The following is a 21691-nucleotide window of genomic DNA, read 5'->3' as shown; positions in this document are numbered from 1 at the left end:
CCTGAAGTGATTCTACTTTTACGTGCATCCACTTGTTCTTTCTACAAAGTGAGAGGTGCTGGAGGAGAGACAGAAGACATAGTTCCCTCATGAAGCTTACAGTCTAGATAGGGAAGGAAGGACTCCATCTTTGACCAGCCACGTGGTAGCTCTCCTGCCTCCTTCATTCCACCCCACAAAGACCAAGGACTCGGGCTGATCCGGAGGTCCTCCAGAGAACTAGTCTGGACATCACAATTTGTATCCAAAAAAAAAAAAAAACACCGCATATTACATTCTAATTTGAAGTATTCTAAAAGAAGAGTAATTCTTTTTTTAAAAATAGGAAAGAAAATCTTCAACCCAAAAAAAAAAAAAAAGATAAGAAATTAAGCTTGTTTAGAATACATATTCAGTAATCAAGGTGTTATAATGTTAATCTACTGAAATGGATTAAAAGAACAAAATCTTTAGTTCAACATTCAATTTAGTTTGAATAATGGAGATTTTGAAGTTTTTCTTCCATGCATAAAAGCTATAATAGCATTATCTGGTCTTTGTACAAATATTCTTCATAAAGAAGTAATAGCATTTTACAAAGGGATGAAAAATTCCCAACTCGAAATGGACTCAAACTCAATTGGGGTCCACTTGCTGAAAAGGAAGGCAGATAAGTACTGATAAATTAACCTGCATGCTAGAATTGGAAGTTTGCTGACATTAAGCATCTGCTATAAAGAATGTATTTCTTTCATAGAATGCATTACCCAAAGATGCCCACTAAATGAAGTTACCAAAAAAAAAAAAAAAAAAGAACTTAAATGTTTCATAATTTAATACCAAATTCATAACTAATTTATAATCCAGTTTTCTAGCCATTAAATTGGGAGAAGGAAGCTCATAAAAAAGTATTAAGGAAAAAATGGGGAAAAAAGAAGAAAGAAAGAAAAAGAAACCAAGAGTTAACTGACCTATAAGAAAAACGAAAAATTCTAACTGAAGGCTATTAAAATGAAATTAAAACAAAATTAACTAGGTGATATTGGAACTTTTAGTTTTATGATTTGAGAGGCATAAAAATGTTTCATTTTTAATGCTTTAAAAAATTAATAAGACATAGGAAAAAGTAAATAAAATAAATAATTATAAACTAAATTCAAGTTTATTTTATGGACATCTTAAAAAGATTTTTTAATAGGATTCAAAAATGAGAATAAGAAGAAAATTTTTTAAAAAGAGAAAGAAAAAAGGTTAGGATTAGAGAAATTTTTTATTTGTGTAGCACTTTAAAACATATAAATTCTATTTTCCAAGTCTGTCGTTTTTGCAAGTAGATAATTCGTGGTTTTTTCCAGTTTGTCATTTTTTTGTTTTTGCTTGACTGTTTTTGCCCAGAAAAACAACTCTGGGAGATGACTAAAAACCATTACATTAAATTCCCAATCCCTATATTTATGCACACATGCATTTTTTATTTCCTTCACAAGCTAATTGTACAATAATTCAGAGTCTGATTCTTTTTGTACAGCAAAATAATGTTTTGGTCATGTATACTTATTGTGTATCTAAGTTATATTTTAATATTTTTAACATCTACTGGTCATCCTGCCATCTAGGGGAGGGGGGGGGGGATAAGAGGTGAAAAATTGGAACAAGAGGTTTGGCAATTGTTAATGCTGTAAAGTTACCCATGTATATATCCTGTAAATAAAAGGCTATTAAATAAAAAATAAAAAAAAAACATATAAATTATTTTCTTTACAATACTATGTTAAGTTGTGTGAATATTACTATTCCTGTTTTATAGGTATGGAAGCTGGAGCCCCAAGAAGCAAAACAGCTAGAAAGCATTTGAGTTATATCTGAACCCAGATCTTTGGTATTAATAGCAATGCTTTTTTCTCTACCAGCTGTGACATACAAACAAAGGTAGACTGAAATTCAATTTTAAAAAAGGTAATTACACAAAGAAATCTATTTCATGGTGTACAGTTTTTTTTAAGTGCTGTTGTGTTTATATAACTATAAATTCAAAATAAGCAGGTGGCAGAAAATGCCATACCCTTGCATTGGACAAGGCTTCTTGCTTAGAAAATAAAGACTAGATTTTTACTCAAGGTTGGAAAAAACTTGTGTCAAATAACCCTGCTCATATTAACAGACCACAGATATACCTATACATAATACAAAGAAAAGAAGCAGTTTAGAGAAAAATAAAAAGTCCTGGGAAATATTATTCTACAGTTCTTAATTCACAAACCACACTTCTTAAATGTTTGATGATGATCTCAATGAGTGGCCCTGAATTCAAAACTGAGATCTAAGAGCCAAGTTTTGACTCCACACTTATACAACGAACTGTGAGTAATCCAGGTAGAATTTACTGAACTCTTCTTGTCCCTACTCTCGACATCTATGAATTTGCAAAAAAAAATCACTGCCACCCACCTATCTCAACCAGATTTAATGAGTTCCAATGAGTAAATGAGCCTTTGTGCCACAGAAACATTAAGCCTTTCAATGAACTACGTTAAAAAATAACCTCCCTTTGAACACTGTACTTCCCACTCCAATTCCATATTAAGTAAGATAACTCAGAAAACCATCATTTTCTTCAGTTATTTTAATCCTAATAAAATTACAAATTAAAGAATAACGAACTATATCTGCTATGTAAACACTAAACAAAACACTCAAAAATACAGTGTTGAGATTTCTTCTGTTAACAGGGAGATTGTACAAGCACTAAAACCATATGAATAAATTAACTCCAAGGTTTCATCTCATATGCAGCAAATAAGCAAAGATGACAAATCACAATTAGACTCAATATTGGTGAGGTTACAGGAAGACAGGCACACTGATAAACTGATGACGAGGCTCTGAGTTGGCTCAAACATTTTAAAAAGCCTCTTGGAAATAAATAGGGGGAAAGTGACTAAAACGTCTATACCTTTTTAAATAGAGGTTCTATTGCTGACCTCAAGGAACTAAAAGATGGAACAAAAACTTTCATATGCACCAAGATATTCACAGCAGCACTTTATACAAGAATGGTAAACAAAATCAGAACAACAAATCTGAGGAATTCAAAGAAATATGAAGACATAAAACTAAAGCCCACTAAAATAAGCATAAATAGGAAGACAGCATATTCAATTACTGTCATAATGCAAAATGAAGGGACATAAAACCAAACAATATTTAATTATAATGAACAAGCATAGCCTTGAATCCCAGAGGAAAATATATTTTCTTTTCATTGAAGGCAGGGGGGGACAGAGCACGAGGAATGTGGAATGTTGCAAATGTTATTGGATATATCATCCATACACTAGCTACTTTTGATTAAAAAAAAATTTGTAAACTTGATTCTAAGAGAAGATTTGTTGAAGATTACTAAGATGAAAAATCAAAAAGACTCCATAAAACTAAAAACAATCAAAAAGGAAATTATATGGATGTTTTGACCTTAAAAACTGCTGGCTTCTTGAAAACTGTTAGTCTGTAAATTAATGAGTCTGATTTAAAATATACAATGAATGACATTTATATACACATGAAAAATACCATGTATATATATAATATGTATTTTGTCTATACATTTTATACATGTATATAACACAAATGTATAAATCATACATTTTAGTGTATATTTACATAAATATTATATATATACACATATATACACACACAAATGAAATATACAAATAAGTGGCAACTTAAGGCTATATAAAAGGCCTCATATAAATTATATATAAGGCTATAAAAAGGCACATACAAGAGCCTTATACAGCAAGCTGTGAGCAATCCCGGTAGAATTTACTGAACTTCTCTTGTCCTTACTCTCAACATCTATGAATTTGTAAAAAAAAAAAAAAAATGCAAGAAGTATAATCATTTTTACATAGACTATACCATTTGAGAAAAGACATTTGCATTTATATTCCCATCATTCAGGTAAAAGAACTAGAGTAAGTTGTATTTTCACAAAAGAATATCTCTCCCAATGATACACTTTGATAGGTAAGAGTCTCTTAAGAAAATCTATCCTCACAATTAAGTCATTCAAATTACATAATGAATATTTTCTCCTAATTCATCACTCTCTACCTTGGAGGGGCCAGAGGAGAAACACACAAATCTGCTGAAGAAACACAGTGGTACCATAGCTCCATCAGTAATGCCCTAGAACAGAGTCTAACCATGACTTTTATAAATATCAGCAGTATAGTCCCAAATGGGATAACCCCATTCTATCAAAAAGCTCATTTCTTACAACTAGACAAGGTGATGACACAGAACAGAGGATCATTGTAATTAAGCAATGCCTGCCTCCTGGTAAAGCTGAGTATCCTTCTGATGAGCTTCATTTATTTTATATAGTTTAAAATTAATTAGCTTTTAAAAGATACAAATTATGTAACAGAAAGTAAAATCAACCATTTATCCATTCAATTAAAGTATAATTTTTGATTTGCTTGTGAAGTATATAATAAAATTACATGTGTCTGAAATTACAAATCTGAAAAAATCATCACTGGACATCTTTTAAGCATTAAAAACTAGAATTTTTCATCTACCACCTTAGACATTTTTCTTTCAATGTTCAATAATGCAACTTTATTGTACATTATACAGTATTCTCTTAAAATTTAAACACTGATTTTAAAATAAAATATGCTTCAATCAATGGTTATATATGGCAATTGCACATTGGGGAAATCATTTTCCCTTAAGTCATTTAGCATCATATAAGGAAAATGTTAAGTATACTTTTGAAAGATACCTATAGTTGGAAAATAACAAATCAAATGAAGCTTTTTGTGTATACACATGCTCAAGAAAGCAAAATACAGGAAAGAATATGTATGATATTAAGAAATAGTTTTTCTCTGTAGCTAGTTTATTAATGTTCTGATTATTTCACAAAATTTAGTTCTCTCTGTAATACATACTCGTTTTTTATATTTTAGCATCAATAACTGCTTGTCTCTGTCTCCCTCTCTCACTGTCTTTGTCTCTGCCTGTCTCTCTCTTTCTCTGTGTATCTGTCTGTCTGCCTCTGTCTCTCCCTCTCCCTCCCTCCCTCCTTCCTTCCCTCTCTTGTCTCTGTGTGTATGTGTGTTTCTGTGTGTCTGTCTGTTTGTCTTTCTCTCTCTCTCTCTCACACACACACACACACACACACACACACACACACACACAACCCTTTGAGGTGCAGGAGAAATGTGACTAAGAGGTGAAATATGGTATAACAATTAATATTACAAGCATTTATTGAGCACTCATTGAACACTAAGTGCTATATTAAATCTATAAGTATAACATCTTTTCCCTTAAAGGGCTTCTAAGCAAGGGGAGATAAGAAACAAGCATAATACACAAAAGGATAAGCGAGGTACAGACAAAATACAATGATCAGTCCAAAAAGAGAACGGTTCTGAATAGAAGGCTCTCGGTGAGGTTTAATTGGTGGAGAAGAGGAGGGGGTTGACAGTGACGTTCATGAGGGTAGAAGGCACATTCCAGAAAAAAAGGAATGGTTAGGACAAAAATACAGAAGCTGGGAAGCATGAGACAACTACTTATCAGTTTTTGCCTCTGGTATCTCATTTGATCCTCACTACAAGTCACTTTCTGCAAGAAGTTCTCCCTCATCCTCATACTCTTTCTGAAACTAACCTGCAATTTCTCCTCTTATCTACCTTATTTGGGCATAATTGTTTGCATGTTGTCTCCCACATTGGAGTGTAAAATCCTTGAGATCAGGGACTGTGTTTCGCCTTGATTTGTGTATCCTCAGCAATCAGCACAGTCCCTGGTAGATAGAAGGTGCCTGATAAATGCTGGCTGATAGAGAATATGAGGAGGAAGATAGAATTTCTCACAGTGAGAATGACTGAACTATCCATAGTGTCTGATTTATTATTTGGGGGAAGGGGGAGGGAAATTTTCTTCTTGATATGATTACAGCTTTCATATATTTACAGGGATTTCATGTGAAAGAAAAAACTGAACTTACTCTGATCCCAGTGGCAACAACTGCAAAAATACAGGGAAATTTCAGAGAGGGCAACACTAAGTTTGTTGTGAGAAAAAAAAAAAAAACGATAATGAGAACTATCTTAAAGAAAGAAAATTTCTTACCAATCACACTCCCAAAAAACTATTTTAATGACCTAGAAAAAATAACAACAAAATTCATACGGAAAAACAAAAGGTCAAGAATTTCAAGGGAATTAATGGGAAAAAAAATCAAATGAAGGTGGCTTAACTGTACCAGATCTAAAATTATATTATAGAGCAGCAGTTACCAAAACCATTTGGTATTGGCTAAGGAATAGATTAGTTGATCAGTAGAATAGGTTAGGTTCAAGGGACAAAACAGTCAACAACTATAGCAACCTAGTCTTTGACAAACCCAAAGACCCCAGCTTTTGGGATAAGAACTTACTGTTTGATAAAAATTGCTGGGAAAATTGGAAACTAATATGGCAGAAACTAGGCATTGATCCACACTTAACACCGTACACCAAGATAAGGTCAAAATGGGTTCATGACCTAGGCATAAAGAATGTAATTATTAATAAATTAGAGGAACACAGGATAGTTTATCTCTCAAACCTGTGGAAGGGGAAGGACTTTATGACAAAAGAAGAACTAGAGATCATTACTGATCACAAAATAAAAAATTTCGACTATACCAAACTGAAAAGTTTTTGTACAAACAAAACTAATGCAGACAAGATTAGAAGGGAAGCAATAAACTGGGAAAATATTTTTACAGTCAAACATTCTGATAAAGGTCTCATTTCCAAAATATATAGAGAATTAACTCTAATTTATAAAAAATCAAGTCGTTCTCCAATTGAAAAATGGTCAAAGGAAATGAACAGACAATTCTCAGATGAAGAAATTGAAACTATTTCTAGTCATATGAAAAGATGCTCCAAGTCATTATTAATCAGAGAAATGCAAATTAAGACAACTCTAAGATACCACTACACACCTATCAGATTGGCTAAGATGACAGGAAAAAATAATGATCTTTGTTGGAGGGGATGCGGGAAAACTGGGACATTGGTGCATTGTTGGTGGAGTTGTGAACGAATCCAGCCATTCTGGAGAGTAATTTGGAACTATGCTCAAAAAATTATCAAACTGTGCATACCCTTTGATCCAGCAGTGTTACTACTGGGATTATATCCCAAAGAGATCATAAAGAAGGGAAAGGGACCTGTATGTGAACGAATGTTTATGGCAGCCCTCTTTGTAGCGGCTAGAAACTGGAAACTGAGTGGATACCCATCAGTTGGAGAATGGCTGAATAAATTGTGTTATATGAATATTACGGAATATTACTGTTCTGTAAGAATTGACCAACAGGATGATTTCAGAAAGGCCTGGAGAGACTTACACAAACTGATGCTGAGTGAAATGAGCAGGACCATGATATCATTATATACTTCAACAACAATACTATATGATGACCAGTTCTGATGGACCTGGCCATCCTCAGCAATGAGATCAACCAAATCATTTCCAATGGAGCAGTAATGAACTAAACCAGCTACGCCCAGAGAAAGAACTCTGGGTGATGACTAAAAACCATTACATTGAATTCCCAATCCCTATATTTATGCCCACCTGCATTTTTGATTTCCTTCACAAGCTAAATGTACAATATTTCAGAGTCTGATTCTTTTTGTACAGCAAAATAACGGTTTGGTCATGTATACTTATTGTGTATCTAATTTATATTTTAATATATTTAACATCTACTGCTCATCCTGCCATCTGGGGGAGGGGGTGGGGGGTAAGAGGTGAAAAATTGGAACAAGAGGTTTGGCAATTGTTAATGCTGTAAAGTTACCCATACATATAACCTGTAAATAACAGGCTATTAAATTAAAAAAAAAAAAGAAAGAACGAAAGAAAAAAATATCTTGAGGGAGATCTTTTGAGAAAGAAGTCAATTTTATATGTGTTTCATTATTCTCTTAAATTAGGGAAAGTGGGGAAGGAGGGAAAATAAGTGCTTATTAATAAAAAAATCAGAAATAGTTTTTTATAAAGAAACCCATATAAAGAAATATTGCACTTGTTACAGAAATTAGACATTTTTCAATAAATGCCTATTGAAAACCATCCTAAGATACTGTGGTTAGACTTCAATTAAATTCCAAGTCAATTGGTCATTTAGAATTTGTAAGTGCATATTAGGTGCCAACTACTGTGCAAAGTGCCAGGAATATAAAAAGAGGCAAAAGCCAGTCCCTAAACTCAAGGAGCTCTCACTTTAATGGAACTGTGTACCTAATGGGAATCATATTTTATAAAATTTAGTCAACTATCATCTCTGAAAATATTTATATGGAAAATGGAGATGAGAATATATTGATTATGCCAAACTCACTGAGTTTTATAAGCAAAAAAAGAGATAAAGTATGTGTAGATCCATGTCACGACCTCTCCACCCTCCTTAATCAATCAACTCCAGAAACTGCCGCTGATCTCCAGGATCAATTATTAAATGCTCAGGAACACCAATAACACCAAGAAGTGCCATCTGCCGAGAGTGGAGTATGAATTAAGAAGCTAGGAAAGCCAATTGAAAAAAGTGGGGCAGCATGCCAGGCAGTGGGAATACAAATATAAAAACTGAAAAAATCCCTATTCCCAAAGAGTTTACAGATGCCACATCTGTAATACCAACTCAATGTCTAGGCATGTTTTAAAAGAGACACTGCAAATACAAAGCTTGTTAAGAATAAGGTGATAATGACAAAACCACCATTAGAGCCTGAATTAAAGTAAATAGTGATGCAGAGCCTGTCTCTCTCCTTACTGTCATATTAGTATTGTGTTACGATCTATAAAGGATGTTCCTTCATACATTTGTTTTTTGCAATATCTCTGTGCCCTACCACATGATCGATATCTGTAAAAGTTCCATGTGGCACTGAGAAATACACATATTCTTTAGTAATCATATGTAGAAAATGCCATAAATCATTCAGTTGTAGCTTTTATAGTATTTAGTTCAATTCTACATTTCCAAATATAGAAAAACTAAGAGAGGAACACAATTTCTCCTACTTTGATTTTTATTGTTTGTGCCTTCTTATAATTACTCATTTTTCCTCTCTAAATTTAGATGGTATTGCATTTGAAGCTTTTAAGTTTAATACTGACATTTGTCAATTATGTTCCTTTTGGCATAATATAGTGTCTTTAATTATTTCTACTATAAATTTTTCATTTTGTTTTGTCTAATACAACATCCTGCTATGTGGAATGGGGCAAAGATAGAGAAAAGAGACAGAAAGAGAAAAAGAAGAAAGAGGAAGAGAAGGATAATAAAAATGGAGATCATAGGGGACCAAATATCAATCTGTGTAGTGTTTAGCATAGTACCCAGCACATAGAAGAAGCAATATAAATATATATTCCCTTTCTCTCCCCCAGTCTAATCTGCCACTATCATTCAAAACACACAGCAACCAAAACTGAAAGTGGTGCTCCACTAAGGTTTGATCAAAGCAGAATACACTAAAGAACTAATATGTTCATGATGCCTCTCTCAATATCAACAAGATAACACATTTTTTTGTCTGCTATGCTAATCATACTGGTGAATCATATTAAGTTTACAATTCCCTGAAATCCTCCCTCCCACAAAAAAATTTACTATTTTCTAGCCACACATCCTTCTTTCTGAACTTAAATGGTGCCTTTTTTTTTTTAACCCAGAGCAAGTCTCTATATTTCTTCTTATTAAATTTCATCTCAATATATGATGACTTTCTATGAACTCAACTCTTCTGTGTGAGTAGGCACTATCTAAGAAAACAGCTCAGGGTAATTTTTAAAACAACATCTGAGTCAGTTTATGAGGCTAATCTGCTCCCCAAAGAAACAAATATATAGAAATAAATGAATATTAAAATACAAATCAAATTACCCACTATCAGCTGCAATTATTAGAAATAGCTGAGGGGAAAGGAACAATTAATAAAGGAAAAAAGTGAAATTATACTGTTTTGGCTAAAAAGCTATGTAGTTGTCTGATTCCTGCATCTTATAGAGAAAAGAAGCATGCATTCCATATTGTAGGAAAGGTATTTTAAAGCTAACTACAGTAACTATTTTATAAACAATTGGCTTCTTTATATCAGAAATACTCAAATTAAAAGAACTTAAGAAAAATGATGCTGGAAAAAATAAGTCTCCTTTACAATAATGTAAATTACTTTACAGCAAGGAGATTATGAGCACTCCGGGATGGATGGTGACTTAAATATAGTGGATTCATTTGGTGGGAGTGATATGCTAGCTGTGTGACTCTAGGTGAATCACTTAACTTCTGTCTGCCTAAGTCCTTGCCTGTAAAATGGGGATAATCATTGTACCTGTCTCCTAGGGCAACTATGAGGATGAAATAATATTTGTAAAGTACATAGCGCAGTATCTGGCACAGAGCAGGTGCTACACACACACACACACACACACACACATATACACACATGTGCGCGCACATATATACATGCTTGTTTCCTTCCTTTTTCCCCCCATCCTTCCTTCCTTCCATTAGAGGAGGGAGCTAGGTGACTTTTGAGTTGCCTTTTCTAGCTCTTCGAGTCTACTATCCTATGTCTCTTTTACTAGTATCATGCAATTATAGGTCAGGACTGCAATGTGACATTCTTTATTCAACAGAAGGAACAAAATCAAAGATGAAGGTACCACTTATGGTTAAAACACAGAGTAGTTTGATGCTAAGCCAGCTCAAAGATTGAGCACAAATAAAATAAGTTTGTATTTTTTTTACTCTAAAAAAGATCTTACTTATAACAACAAATACAACTTACTTACAACGAATGCAAAAGATGGTATTATAATATAAAAGTTAAGAATTAATGAGAAAGATACCAAATTATATGGTATCTGTCTTTTTAAAGCCAAAATATTATATTTGAAAATCAAAAATCCATAAGAAATTATATTTTGACAAATAATTTGTGGGAAAATTAATGGATATATAATTCTAGAACCTTAAACAGGAGATCTGAATTTCATATAAATATGACTAGAGAATAAACTTTCCAATGTGATCCTTGAAACTAGTATATATTGAAATGGCAATTCAGTTTAATACAGAATAAACCTATCTCCAAGGCAGAATATTTTAAATAGCACAGATACTCAACAGTAGCATTAAAATACAAGAACCCACAGACCACTTGAGTACCCTGCTACATTTAATAAGTTTTTTTTACAACTACATATTCTGATATGTTTGACCATGCTAAGTGTTAGAAATTCTCCCACTGACATAACAAGAAAGGACATTTTAAATTGGGTCAAAAGTAGAGATTAACAGTGAGTAATTACCTCCTTATGTTCATGATTTTATAACTGAAAGATAAGTTACTGTACACACAGATAAATTTATATATCTACTTGAATGTCTGTTAATAGCTTACCTGATTTCCATCTCTAAATATAAAAAAAAGTGACCTTTAAAAAAATTAAAAATCCCAAATTTGATTTTTTTGCCTGGGACTAGTCCCATTTCTTCCCTCATAAGAAAAAAATTAAATAATCTTTTTTTTCTCAAAAGCAAAGACTGAACAAAATTTAATATTTCATTTTACTAAAGTTTGAAAAAAGGCTATCAGAGTAGTAGGATTCTAAATTATTTGTGTTAAAATGCTAGGTTTGCAATTTTGCTTTGTTTTTTAATCATACTGCATAATTAACAAAAAAAAGTTACTATATATATACATATATCTATATATCTATATATATCTATATCTATATCTATATCTATCTATCTATCTATATATATATATATATATATATATATCTGTAATGTCATTTATCAACAGAGTGAATTGGAGCTGTGTAGATTAATTTCCTTAAAATTACACTTATCCAGGGTGAAGAATCAATAGTAATTAAGCATGTAACAATTAGTTCATATTTGCTTTTTAAAATAAATTCTGGTCTATATACGTTTTTGAAAGAATAATATTCCACAAAAGATTTTAACTATTGTTCTTATAAATAAAAGCAAAATACTGTTACTATTACTGATATTCTCTACCCTGTCTATTGAGTACATTTATTTTTTTTTAGAAACAAAATATCACATATTCAATAAAGTTGTCCAAAAATAGTAGTGGAAGATATAGGTTCTTGGCCTTTTTTTTCTTTACAAATCATTCTTACGTTGAAAACTAAATATCATAAGCATATCATCAACACAATTAGATTTCATTACTAATGGTAAATAACAGTGTGAGTGGTGGCAGAATTATAGTTCTTAAGAAAAACTCTTACAAATGATTATAGGAGATCTTTAGTATTGATAAAAGATATGTTCTAAAGGTTTTACAAATGTGAAAATTCTGCAAATATAATATTGCACCTAATTGGTAATCAACAATGAGAGGGGGAAAAATGTACAGTGTCTCTATACTCTCCTTTTTCTTTTTAATTACTGCTTCCAATAAAGAATGGCTTTGATTAGGAGAGAGCAGTCTGAACTATCTTAACAGAGAAGACCAAAATGAACTGGAGGATTCTAAAGTTTACCGATATTTAAACCAATGCTAACATTTCAATTTTGACATCAGCACTTTATACAAGAGCACTAAAGAAAAATTAGAAAATAGGCCATATGCATTTTTATCACCGTACTTCTTCATGCAAACTCCATTGGGACCTCTTGTTCTTTTTTCTTTCCCCAGATACCCAAAGTATTCTGGGTGCCTTCTGGCTGTCAAAATTCTTCTCCCCATTTATATCTGACAATTGTTTACCTTTCTCCTTGCCCTAAAGAAAATTCCCCAGCCCTTAGTGTTTATCTGGGTGGTAATGTGATTAGAATAATTACATACAGAAGTGATCACCAGGCATATGTTCTTAACCTTAGTTGGTTGCCGTAGCATTTTGTATAAGCCATGCCAGAAAGAAGCCAGAAGTGTTTAATACACATTACTACTAAAAAATGCCTCCTAAATATAATCATCTGGAAGTTACTCTACTTCTAACTCAGGCTAACTCAATTAGTGGATGAAAGAAATCTCTGCATCATTTCTTTCTACTTACCAACAAACTACCTAGAAATTATAGAACAGGAAATGTTAGACCGGTCACATGGCAAGAGAGCAGAGTAACCCAATGGACAAAAAGAGTAGTGGGTTTGACCCAATGGCCTCTCAGGTAACCCCAACTCCACAGTCAGAATCCTATGACCTTAAGGGCATGGGAAGACAAAAGAAAAACTGAATGTTCCACTATCTTCCTAAAATAAAAAAGTCCTCCAAAACTTTGGGCAGATGCCCTAGGGTGAATTTTTGGGAGAACATATATGAAGATCATTGAATGGGCAAGAACAGATCGGTGGTGATGTGTATCACTGAAGGGAATTCTCAAATCAATGAGGTGAAAGATCCATGTGAGTATTAGAAAATTCAATAAGGAAATGACTAGACCTCGGCAGGTAAGGAACAAGATGGCCTCTAAGAGTTATGTCAGCTCTAGTTTGGTTGGTAATTGTAGAGGGATAATCCTAGTCATCTTCAGGTCACAGTACAGGAAATTTTTCAAATTCATTGTTTCATTTTGCCTATTAGGTTTGACTAATGGCACTGAAAAAATTTTGAGATGATCACCAAGTAAAAGCTAAGAGTAGAATATTCAAATGGACAAATGGAAAGGTTTTTAAAAAATGGGATGCTTATTTTCCTTTTGTCAATTCTAGTTATTGCTGGTATCCCCATTTAAAAATAAACATCATGGAAATCACTGAATTAGTCTGACAAACATCACAATTCTTGGATAATTCTCACAATCACCTAGCTTTTAGCAAGTTATTTTACATCTCATAGGCCAAAAGGCTCTTAGGCTCTTATATGATGAGACTTCATCTTTCCTTCTCCAGCTGAAATCCAAAATTTTTAAATCTCAAAATTTTCAACAAATATAAAATTTAGAAGCAAAATCACTAATCTAAACCTAGATTTATCATCATCATGTTGGAAAATTAAGCAATAGAGCTCACAATGGTCTCCAAAAATGCCCCAATGAAAAAAGACAAGAAGTTACTATCTGTCTGCAGCACTCATATCATTATGCTCCCAAAGATGAGACAGCTATTAAAAATTAAATTTCCCAAGTTGTTTTCATTTTTCAGTTACATTTGTGTATCTGAGGCTTCAGTGAAATTGATATGCATAAATCTTATAAATGCACAATGTTAACCAAAATATGTTAGAAAATACTTAACATATAAATAAACCCAATATGCTACATCCTTGTTATGAAATAACACAAATCCAAAAAGGAAGAGGCAAGACCAGAAACACAAAGGTAATTGGGATTTTTGTTTGTTTGTTTTTACTGTTTATTACAATCCAGTCCAGTTTTGTAACAAAAAAGGAAAAGCTATTTATCACAGTTTTCGATCCCTTTGACAAGAAAAACTGAATGTGCCATCTGAGGTCTATGCAAAATGGATTCTTTTAATATATGTTCCTAGGAAAACAAAACAAAAAATAACTCTTACCTTTGTAATAAGAATTCGGTATTTATCCAGCATAGTCTGGTTGTCATGGCAGCCTGCTAGCAACTGCCATACTTCTGCTCTTAATGCTTCTGGAACCCCACTCTTCACCAAAGTAGACAGCCCTTTGGGCCGTACACCAAGGTTATTGTGCCTAGGGGAGGGGGAAAGGGAGAGTAGGAAGAAGAGAGGGAGGGAGGGAGGGAGGGAGGGAGGGAGGGAGGGAGGGAGGGAGAGAGAGAGAGAGAGAGAGAGAGAGAGAGAGAGAGAGAGAGAGAGAGAGAAAGAAAGAGAATGAATAGTCAATAACCTTTATCAATCCTTTTACCACATAATGTTAGGAAATCTATAAAAGTATTCTCAGGAATCATATATTTGCTATGGAAAGTATATTTATGAATTTAAACAGTTAGCTTTAGGTCAAGAAAAAAATGAAAGGGGTTAAGAAAAAATAGGAGATATTAAACTCAATGGTATCACTACCTTCATTATTTAGTTCTATTTTGTCTTAAATTATCAAACTAAGACTATGACCTTCAGTGAAATGCTCTTCTTTTCTATTTCTCAATGACTATGTTCTTAGTTGACTAAAAACTTATATGAAGGAATCAGGGTACCTCCTGAATCCTAGATCAGAGTAAGAAGGAAATTGAAAATGGTATATCACCGAGGTGGGGGGCAAGGAAGAGGGGCAGTGAGCTGCCTAATTGTTGATGTTTCTAATATTCCTCATTAAAAATTCACTTGGAAAGAAGGATAATTTAGGATTAGCATTAAGAAAATGGAACCAAACTGGAAGCATCACAGGAGTATAGTCAAATTCTATGGGGTAAACATCCAAAAATAAGGATAAAATAACAAATACCCCACACCTGGAAGCTAGACCTCAGTTCCCATTATAATAAACAAAGCTGGCCTTAAGAATTAACTCGACTTTAGCACTAAACTCTATGATTTTGTCCTTCTAAAATCTACTTCAAATAGGAACAATGTGAGGTCATTTGTACCACTGATTCTTTCACCTTCATAGAATACTAAAACTTGTACAAGCTCCCCTCAGAGGACAGAGCTCTCTGAAGGAATAATTGGCCTCCCACTTCCCCCAGTCAGTGCATTCATTCCTGCTAGCACTTAGATACCTATATCTAAAAGGGGGCAGAGAACTAGGCCAGACACTCAGTGGATCAGCAACCTTCCTTTAGATATGATACTGTTTCCCCTCCCTACTGAATTCTGCATCCGCTTCAGATCAATTACAGTGCCCACTAAGCACAAAACACTAGCTATATATATATATATATATATATATATATATATATATATATATATATATAGTGCTTTATAGCACTCTAAAGACAAAAACAAGCCCATCCTTGCTTTCAGGGAGCTGATACTTTAAGAAAGACATACAACTTACACACAAGTAAGGAAAGATAATTTTGAGAAGGGACAAAAAACCAAGAAGATGATGGATCAAAGGAGAATTCACAGAAAAGGCAATATGTGACCTGAGCCTCTAAGGAAGATGAGGATTGTAGAAAATTGAACAAAGAAAAGAACTGCAAACCCAGGGTATTCTCAGAGGGAGAACTTGGCTTAAGCCCTGAACTTGGAGCCATGACTGGACACTCAGATTCTTCTGTCCACTGATCTAGTTTAGACCTGGACACTCCAAGCCAATCAGCTTTCTCTGATCTATAAAGCTCTTAATGCAGCTCAGTCTTGTATCAATATTAAAGGGAATGAAGGAGAAGGCATTTAGGAAGTGCTGCTATATGTCAGGCACTCGTGGTAAGGATCAGAAATTGTAACACAAAAAGTAAACAGTCTCTGCCCATAAATTAAGGATCATAATAGTCCAACAGGAGACAAAATGCAAATAATGAAGAAGTGGCCACAGAAAAGAATTTGATCTGGAGATTCAAATAGATTGAGTAGAGTCACAGGGAACATGAGTGGCTGTAGGAGAGAGATGGCAAAATGGCTAGGTGGACATCTCATCAAGGGGTAAGAAGGATGGTTTAGTCTCAGACCAGAGACATACAATGGGTTGGGTGAATCAGCCATTGTCACTTACCACAACAAATCACCTACAAGGCAGGAGACCCAAAGCTGAGTGAAATAGTTCTCCAAGATGTAGGAACACTTTCTAGAGATAACACCCAGAGAGTTATCTTCCAAGTGAGAAGGAGCTGGGCAGCCCCAGTCTGGGGGAAAGGCAGAGATAGCTGGCTTGATAGCAGTTGTTTTAAATAACAGAATGCCACTTTCCATGCAAACCAGTGTGTCACTCGTGATCTCCAACCTACACATCATATGAGGTTTCTACCCCAGTGAACCATATTCTCACTATTGGCTAGCCCTATATGTGGAGACTTATAATCCAGGACCAAATGAACTAGACTCTCACCACATACTACATTCTATACAAAGTAGGTTCTTCATAATCCTAAACTGCTCAGATTCTATATCTTTGCTTACTAATATTCCATGCATGAAATGGTCTACTTCTATATCACCTAATTATTGAAATTCTTCCCTTCAAGGCCCAGCTAAAGTGCCAACATTTCTGCAAAATATTACTCGATTCCTCCAGTTCTGTAAGTCCCTCCTAAAATCTCTCACACAATTTAATTATATTGTCATTTATAATACAGGGCAGTTAGGTACTATAGTAGATAAAGTGCCAGACCTGGAATCAGGAAAATTATCTTCATGAGTTCAAATTCATCCTTAGACAATTCCTAACTGTGCGACTCTGAACGAGTCCATTTAACCTGTTTCCTCATCTATAAAATAAGTTAAGAAGAAAGTGCCAAATCACTCCACTTTACCAAAAATAAAAAATAAAAAAACTAAACAAACAAACCCCAATTTGGTCACAAAGAGTCCAGACATGACTGAAGTATTTAAACAACAACAACAATTTATACTACAGTTCTTTGTGTCAGTAAGTTAACCAACAATCATTGTATTGTATGTTCAAAACAATCATTTTCATGCCAAGCAAAATGTAAAGCAATAGGAATGCAATATAAAATTCTCCCTGCTAATAAGTAAGAATAGCAAGAAAACAAATTCATGTGTTTGTCTTTTTTGAAAATATAAGTCTCATTCTGTACCCAATCTCAATCACTTCTCTGCCAAGAAGTGGGAAGCATGATTCATTATCAGGTTTCTGTAGTCATAATTGACCAAGAAAATTATTTCATTCAATCTCTTTGGATCATCAGAATCTTTAAATAAATGCTTGTTGAAAAACTTGTTAAAGTTTATTAAATGTTTCAAATGTCTTTCATTATTGTCATTATGTAAAGCAGAGTTCACAAGTATGATTTGTTGATTTCTACAGTACTAAAGTGACAGTCTATTTTTTTTCCTTCTTTTGATCACTACTCTGCATCAGTTCATGCAAATCTTCTCAGGCTTTTATCTCTTTAATTATTTCTTGTAGCATAGTAACTTTCTATTATCTTCACATGTCATAATTTGCACAACCATTCTTCAATAGACACCAAATTTGTTCCAATTCTTTACTATAAGAAATGCTGCAGGATGAATACAGAGAGGATTAGCGAGACTTACATGAACTGATGCTGAGTGAAATGAGCAGAACCAGGAGATCATTATATACCTCAACAACGACACTATATAAGGATGTATTCTCATGGAAGTGGATTTCTTCGACAAAGAGAAGATCTAGCTCAGTTTCAATTGCTCAAAGATGGACAGAAGCAGCTACACCCAAAGAAAAAACACTAGGAAATGAATGTAAACTGCTTGCATTTTTGTTTTTCCTCCCGGGATATTTATACCTTCTGAATCCAATTTTCCCTGAGCAACAAGAGAACTTTTCAGTTCTGCACACATATATTGTATCTAAGATATACTGTATCCTCTTTAACATGTATAGGACTGCTTGCCATATGGGGGAGGGGGTGGAGGGAGGGAGGGAAGGGAAAAATCCAAACAGAACTGAGTGCAAGGGATAATGTTGTAAAAAATTACCCTGGCATGGGTTCTGGCAATAAAAAGTTATTTAAAAAAAAAAAAAGAAATGCTGGTATAAAAAATCTGCATATATATGGGCTTTGATTTTTTGGAAGTATATATTTCAGAGTGGTACCTCAGAGTCAAGGTATATTGCATCTTCGGATAGTTCTAATATGAAGTTCTTCTTTATATGGAACCAAAGTCTGTTTCTTTCAACCTGTCCAACTAATGATGCTTTCTGAGTCAAGCGGGAAAAAAGATGCTAATTCCTCTTCAGTGGGCCAACCATTCAAATACTTGGAGGCAGCTATCATGTTCCCCATTACTCTCTTCTTTTCCTGGTAAAATATCTCAATGTAGCATGATCTCCAATCCCTAAGTCACCTAATTATCTTTCTCTGAACACATTATACCTCATTAACATACCTAAAATATGTTGCCTGGAGCCAAACAGCATTTTGGATATAGTCTTCTCAGAACCAGGTATAGCAGGGCTACCATTCCCCTTATCCTGGAGCATTCTATGCCTCTGTCCTGGTATTCTAAGACAACATTAACTTTTGCTATTTGCTATTTGGGTTCTAGTCTCCTCCCCAACACTTTTTGAGGTTCTCTTCAATCAATAAGTTAAGGGAGTTTCTGGATTCTTCCAGAAATCACTGTGACAACTCTTCTATAAGATAAACCTTCATAAGAATTTACATGAAAATCAGTATTTTGACTTTTGTCCAGCTCCAATTTTTTGGATTTGACAAATCAAAATGGATTAAGACTAAACTGTTGTTATAATGTAAAGCATAAACTTTTCATATTTATTATTCTAATTTAGTATTCAATTTACCTTATCTCTGATTTTGAAATGACTACTACATCTATAATCTCTCCATTCTTGTCTCTTAAAATATTATGCTCATGTTTCCTTCCATTGCCCTTAGAGGAAGTTATTAAGGACATGATGTCATGATACAATGAAATATAGTTGAAAGTCATAAATTTGGAGTCAGGAAGCCTGGGTATAGATTGCCGAACACTTTTCTTCTATCCTCCTCACCTTAAGTCACTTAAATATCTCCCCTCCCCCCAATCTTTTTCTTCACCTCTTTTGCACATAAGGATATCATCCTTCTTCTTGACAAGGCAAACCCATCAACATATATGATAGATCACATTCCCTCCAATCTGGTCCAACAAAATGTCCCTCTCTATCTTCCTATCTAATTCTCAATCTTTCTGTATCTATTGGCTCTTTCTCTACTTCCAACAAACAAGCCTGGGATCTTCTATTCTAAAAACAAACAAATATCAATCCAATCATACCTGCCAGTTATAAGCCCATTTCTCTCCTTCCTAAACTTCTGTTAAAGTCATCTAAATTAGGGAGTTTAGATATCTCCTCTCACTAGCTTCTCAATCTTCTGCAATCTGGCTTTTGACCTCATCATTCAATTGCAACTACCCTTCCCAAAGTATCTAATAATTTCTTAATGGACAAATCAAAAAGCCTTTTCCCATTCTTCGCCTTTCTGATTTCTGTGAAACATGTGAACTTGTTAATTACCCTCTTTACCTAAATACCCATGCCTCTCTCGGCTTTTTACAGGTGTTCCTTTTATCTGTCTGACCTCTCCGGTTTAGTCTTCTTTGCTGGATCTTTATCTAGGTTACTCTCACTAACAATGAGTGGCCTTTCCCCTTCTCCTTCTATACCATCTCAATAGGTGATCTTATCCCACGGGATCAATTAACTCCATGCAGAAGATTCCCAGTTTCATGTATCTATCTATCCCTAATTTCTTTTCTGAACTTCATTCTTAAATCACCAACTGGCCTTTTTAGCATTTCATATTGAATGTTCTATACCTATCTTCCAGTCAATATGTCCCAAGAGGATTCAGTAGCTTTTTTCTATCAAATCCATCACTTTTCCAGCTTTCTTACTGCTGTAGGTTAAGATCCTTAATTTCTTTAGCAACCCTGGCAACACGGCAGCAACTACATTACATATAGTAACTATAATAGTTAGGCAAGTCATCTTTCAGAAAGAGGATAATGCTTAATGTCATTAAATTATAGCTATGACCTTGAGAATGAGGAAGAGGATGGATAGACAGACAGAAATCTAACTTGAAAAATTATCTACAGGCTGTCTCACCCCTAAGAGATAATATGGTCCTTGAGGGCAGAAGACATGATTTTGCCTTTCTTTGTATTCCCAGAGCTTTCTAAGCATAACCTTGCCTTATGCTAAGTGCTTAAAAATATTCACTTATTTATTTGACTAGCTGCATTATCACGAACATGCTACTTATCCACTCAGAAGCTCAGTTTCATCATTTATAAAATGGGAAGAACAGAACACTATCTGCTTTGAAATATTCTTTTAAGGAAAGTGTTGCAAAAATAAGAAGGCATTGGTGAATTGACTATTGTGCAATAGAGGGCATAACTATGGTGATGGGTTCATATATGCATTGAAGAACTGATTCACTTAAGTCAAGAAACACTAGAATTTTCATTTATCATGTTATTAAGTACCTGGCACATCTAGATTTTCCAATAGAACCAAACTACCAGAGAACCAGTATGGGTAATATTTGTATTTGTTGGAATGTATGTGTAGACTATAATTCTTTTAACATATGGTAAATTCCCGAAGTGCAAGGATTTTATCTTTTAACCAGCAACTAACAGTTGTTATATATTATAGGTGTTTAATAAATTTCTTCAACTGAATAAAACAATGCTTACACACTGTAAGTGCTTAATAAATGTTCAAATGAATGCAGTGATGATGCAGATGTGTATGCATGCATCTTTTTTGACATTTTCTTCATATATTTAAATATATACATAGGTATATATGTATATGCACATCTGCATCATCACTATATTCAATCGAACATTTATTAAGTACTTAGATATACATATTAAAATATATAGAAAACAAAAAAAGTTAAATTACACAGAAATTGTCAAAAAGATAAAATCCTCATTCATTAAAAACTTTTAAGAATCTTAAGTTATGCTCATGTTAATATGTTGTTTATCAGTAAGAACTTAATTTAAAGTCTTGAACTAAGGTACTGTGTGATTGCACAAATAACAGGAATATCTTTGATAGCTCTGTTTTTTCATAATAGCCCC

The 21691-nt window shown here is 33.8% G+C and overlaps 1 protein-coding gene across 2 annotated transcripts in view; it reads right to left on the bottom strand.

Moving 5' to 3' along the window:
- RABGAP1L (RAB GTPase activating protein 1 like) overlaps nt 1-21691 on the bottom strand; it is a 697071-nt gene that overhangs the window by 476106 nt on the left and 199274 nt on the right. For both annotated transcript variants that reach the window (XM_031968366.1, XM_031968367.1), the window contains exon 13: nt 14558-14708. In XM_031968366.1, the coding sequence (XP_031824226.1) occupies nt 14558-14708 (151 nt within the window). The remainder of the gene's footprint in view (nt 1-14557; nt 14709-21691) is intronic.

Source organism: Sarcophilus harrisii, chromosome 4 (assembly GCF_902635505.1).
Source record: "Sarcophilus harrisii chromosome 4, mSarHar1.11, whole genome shotgun sequence".
Classification (NCBI taxonomy): domain Eukaryota; kingdom Metazoa; phylum Chordata; class Mammalia; order Dasyuromorphia; family Dasyuridae; genus Sarcophilus; species Sarcophilus harrisii.
Note: the sequence above shows the minus strand (reverse complement) of the source record. Positions and strands in the feature narration are given on the sequence as shown.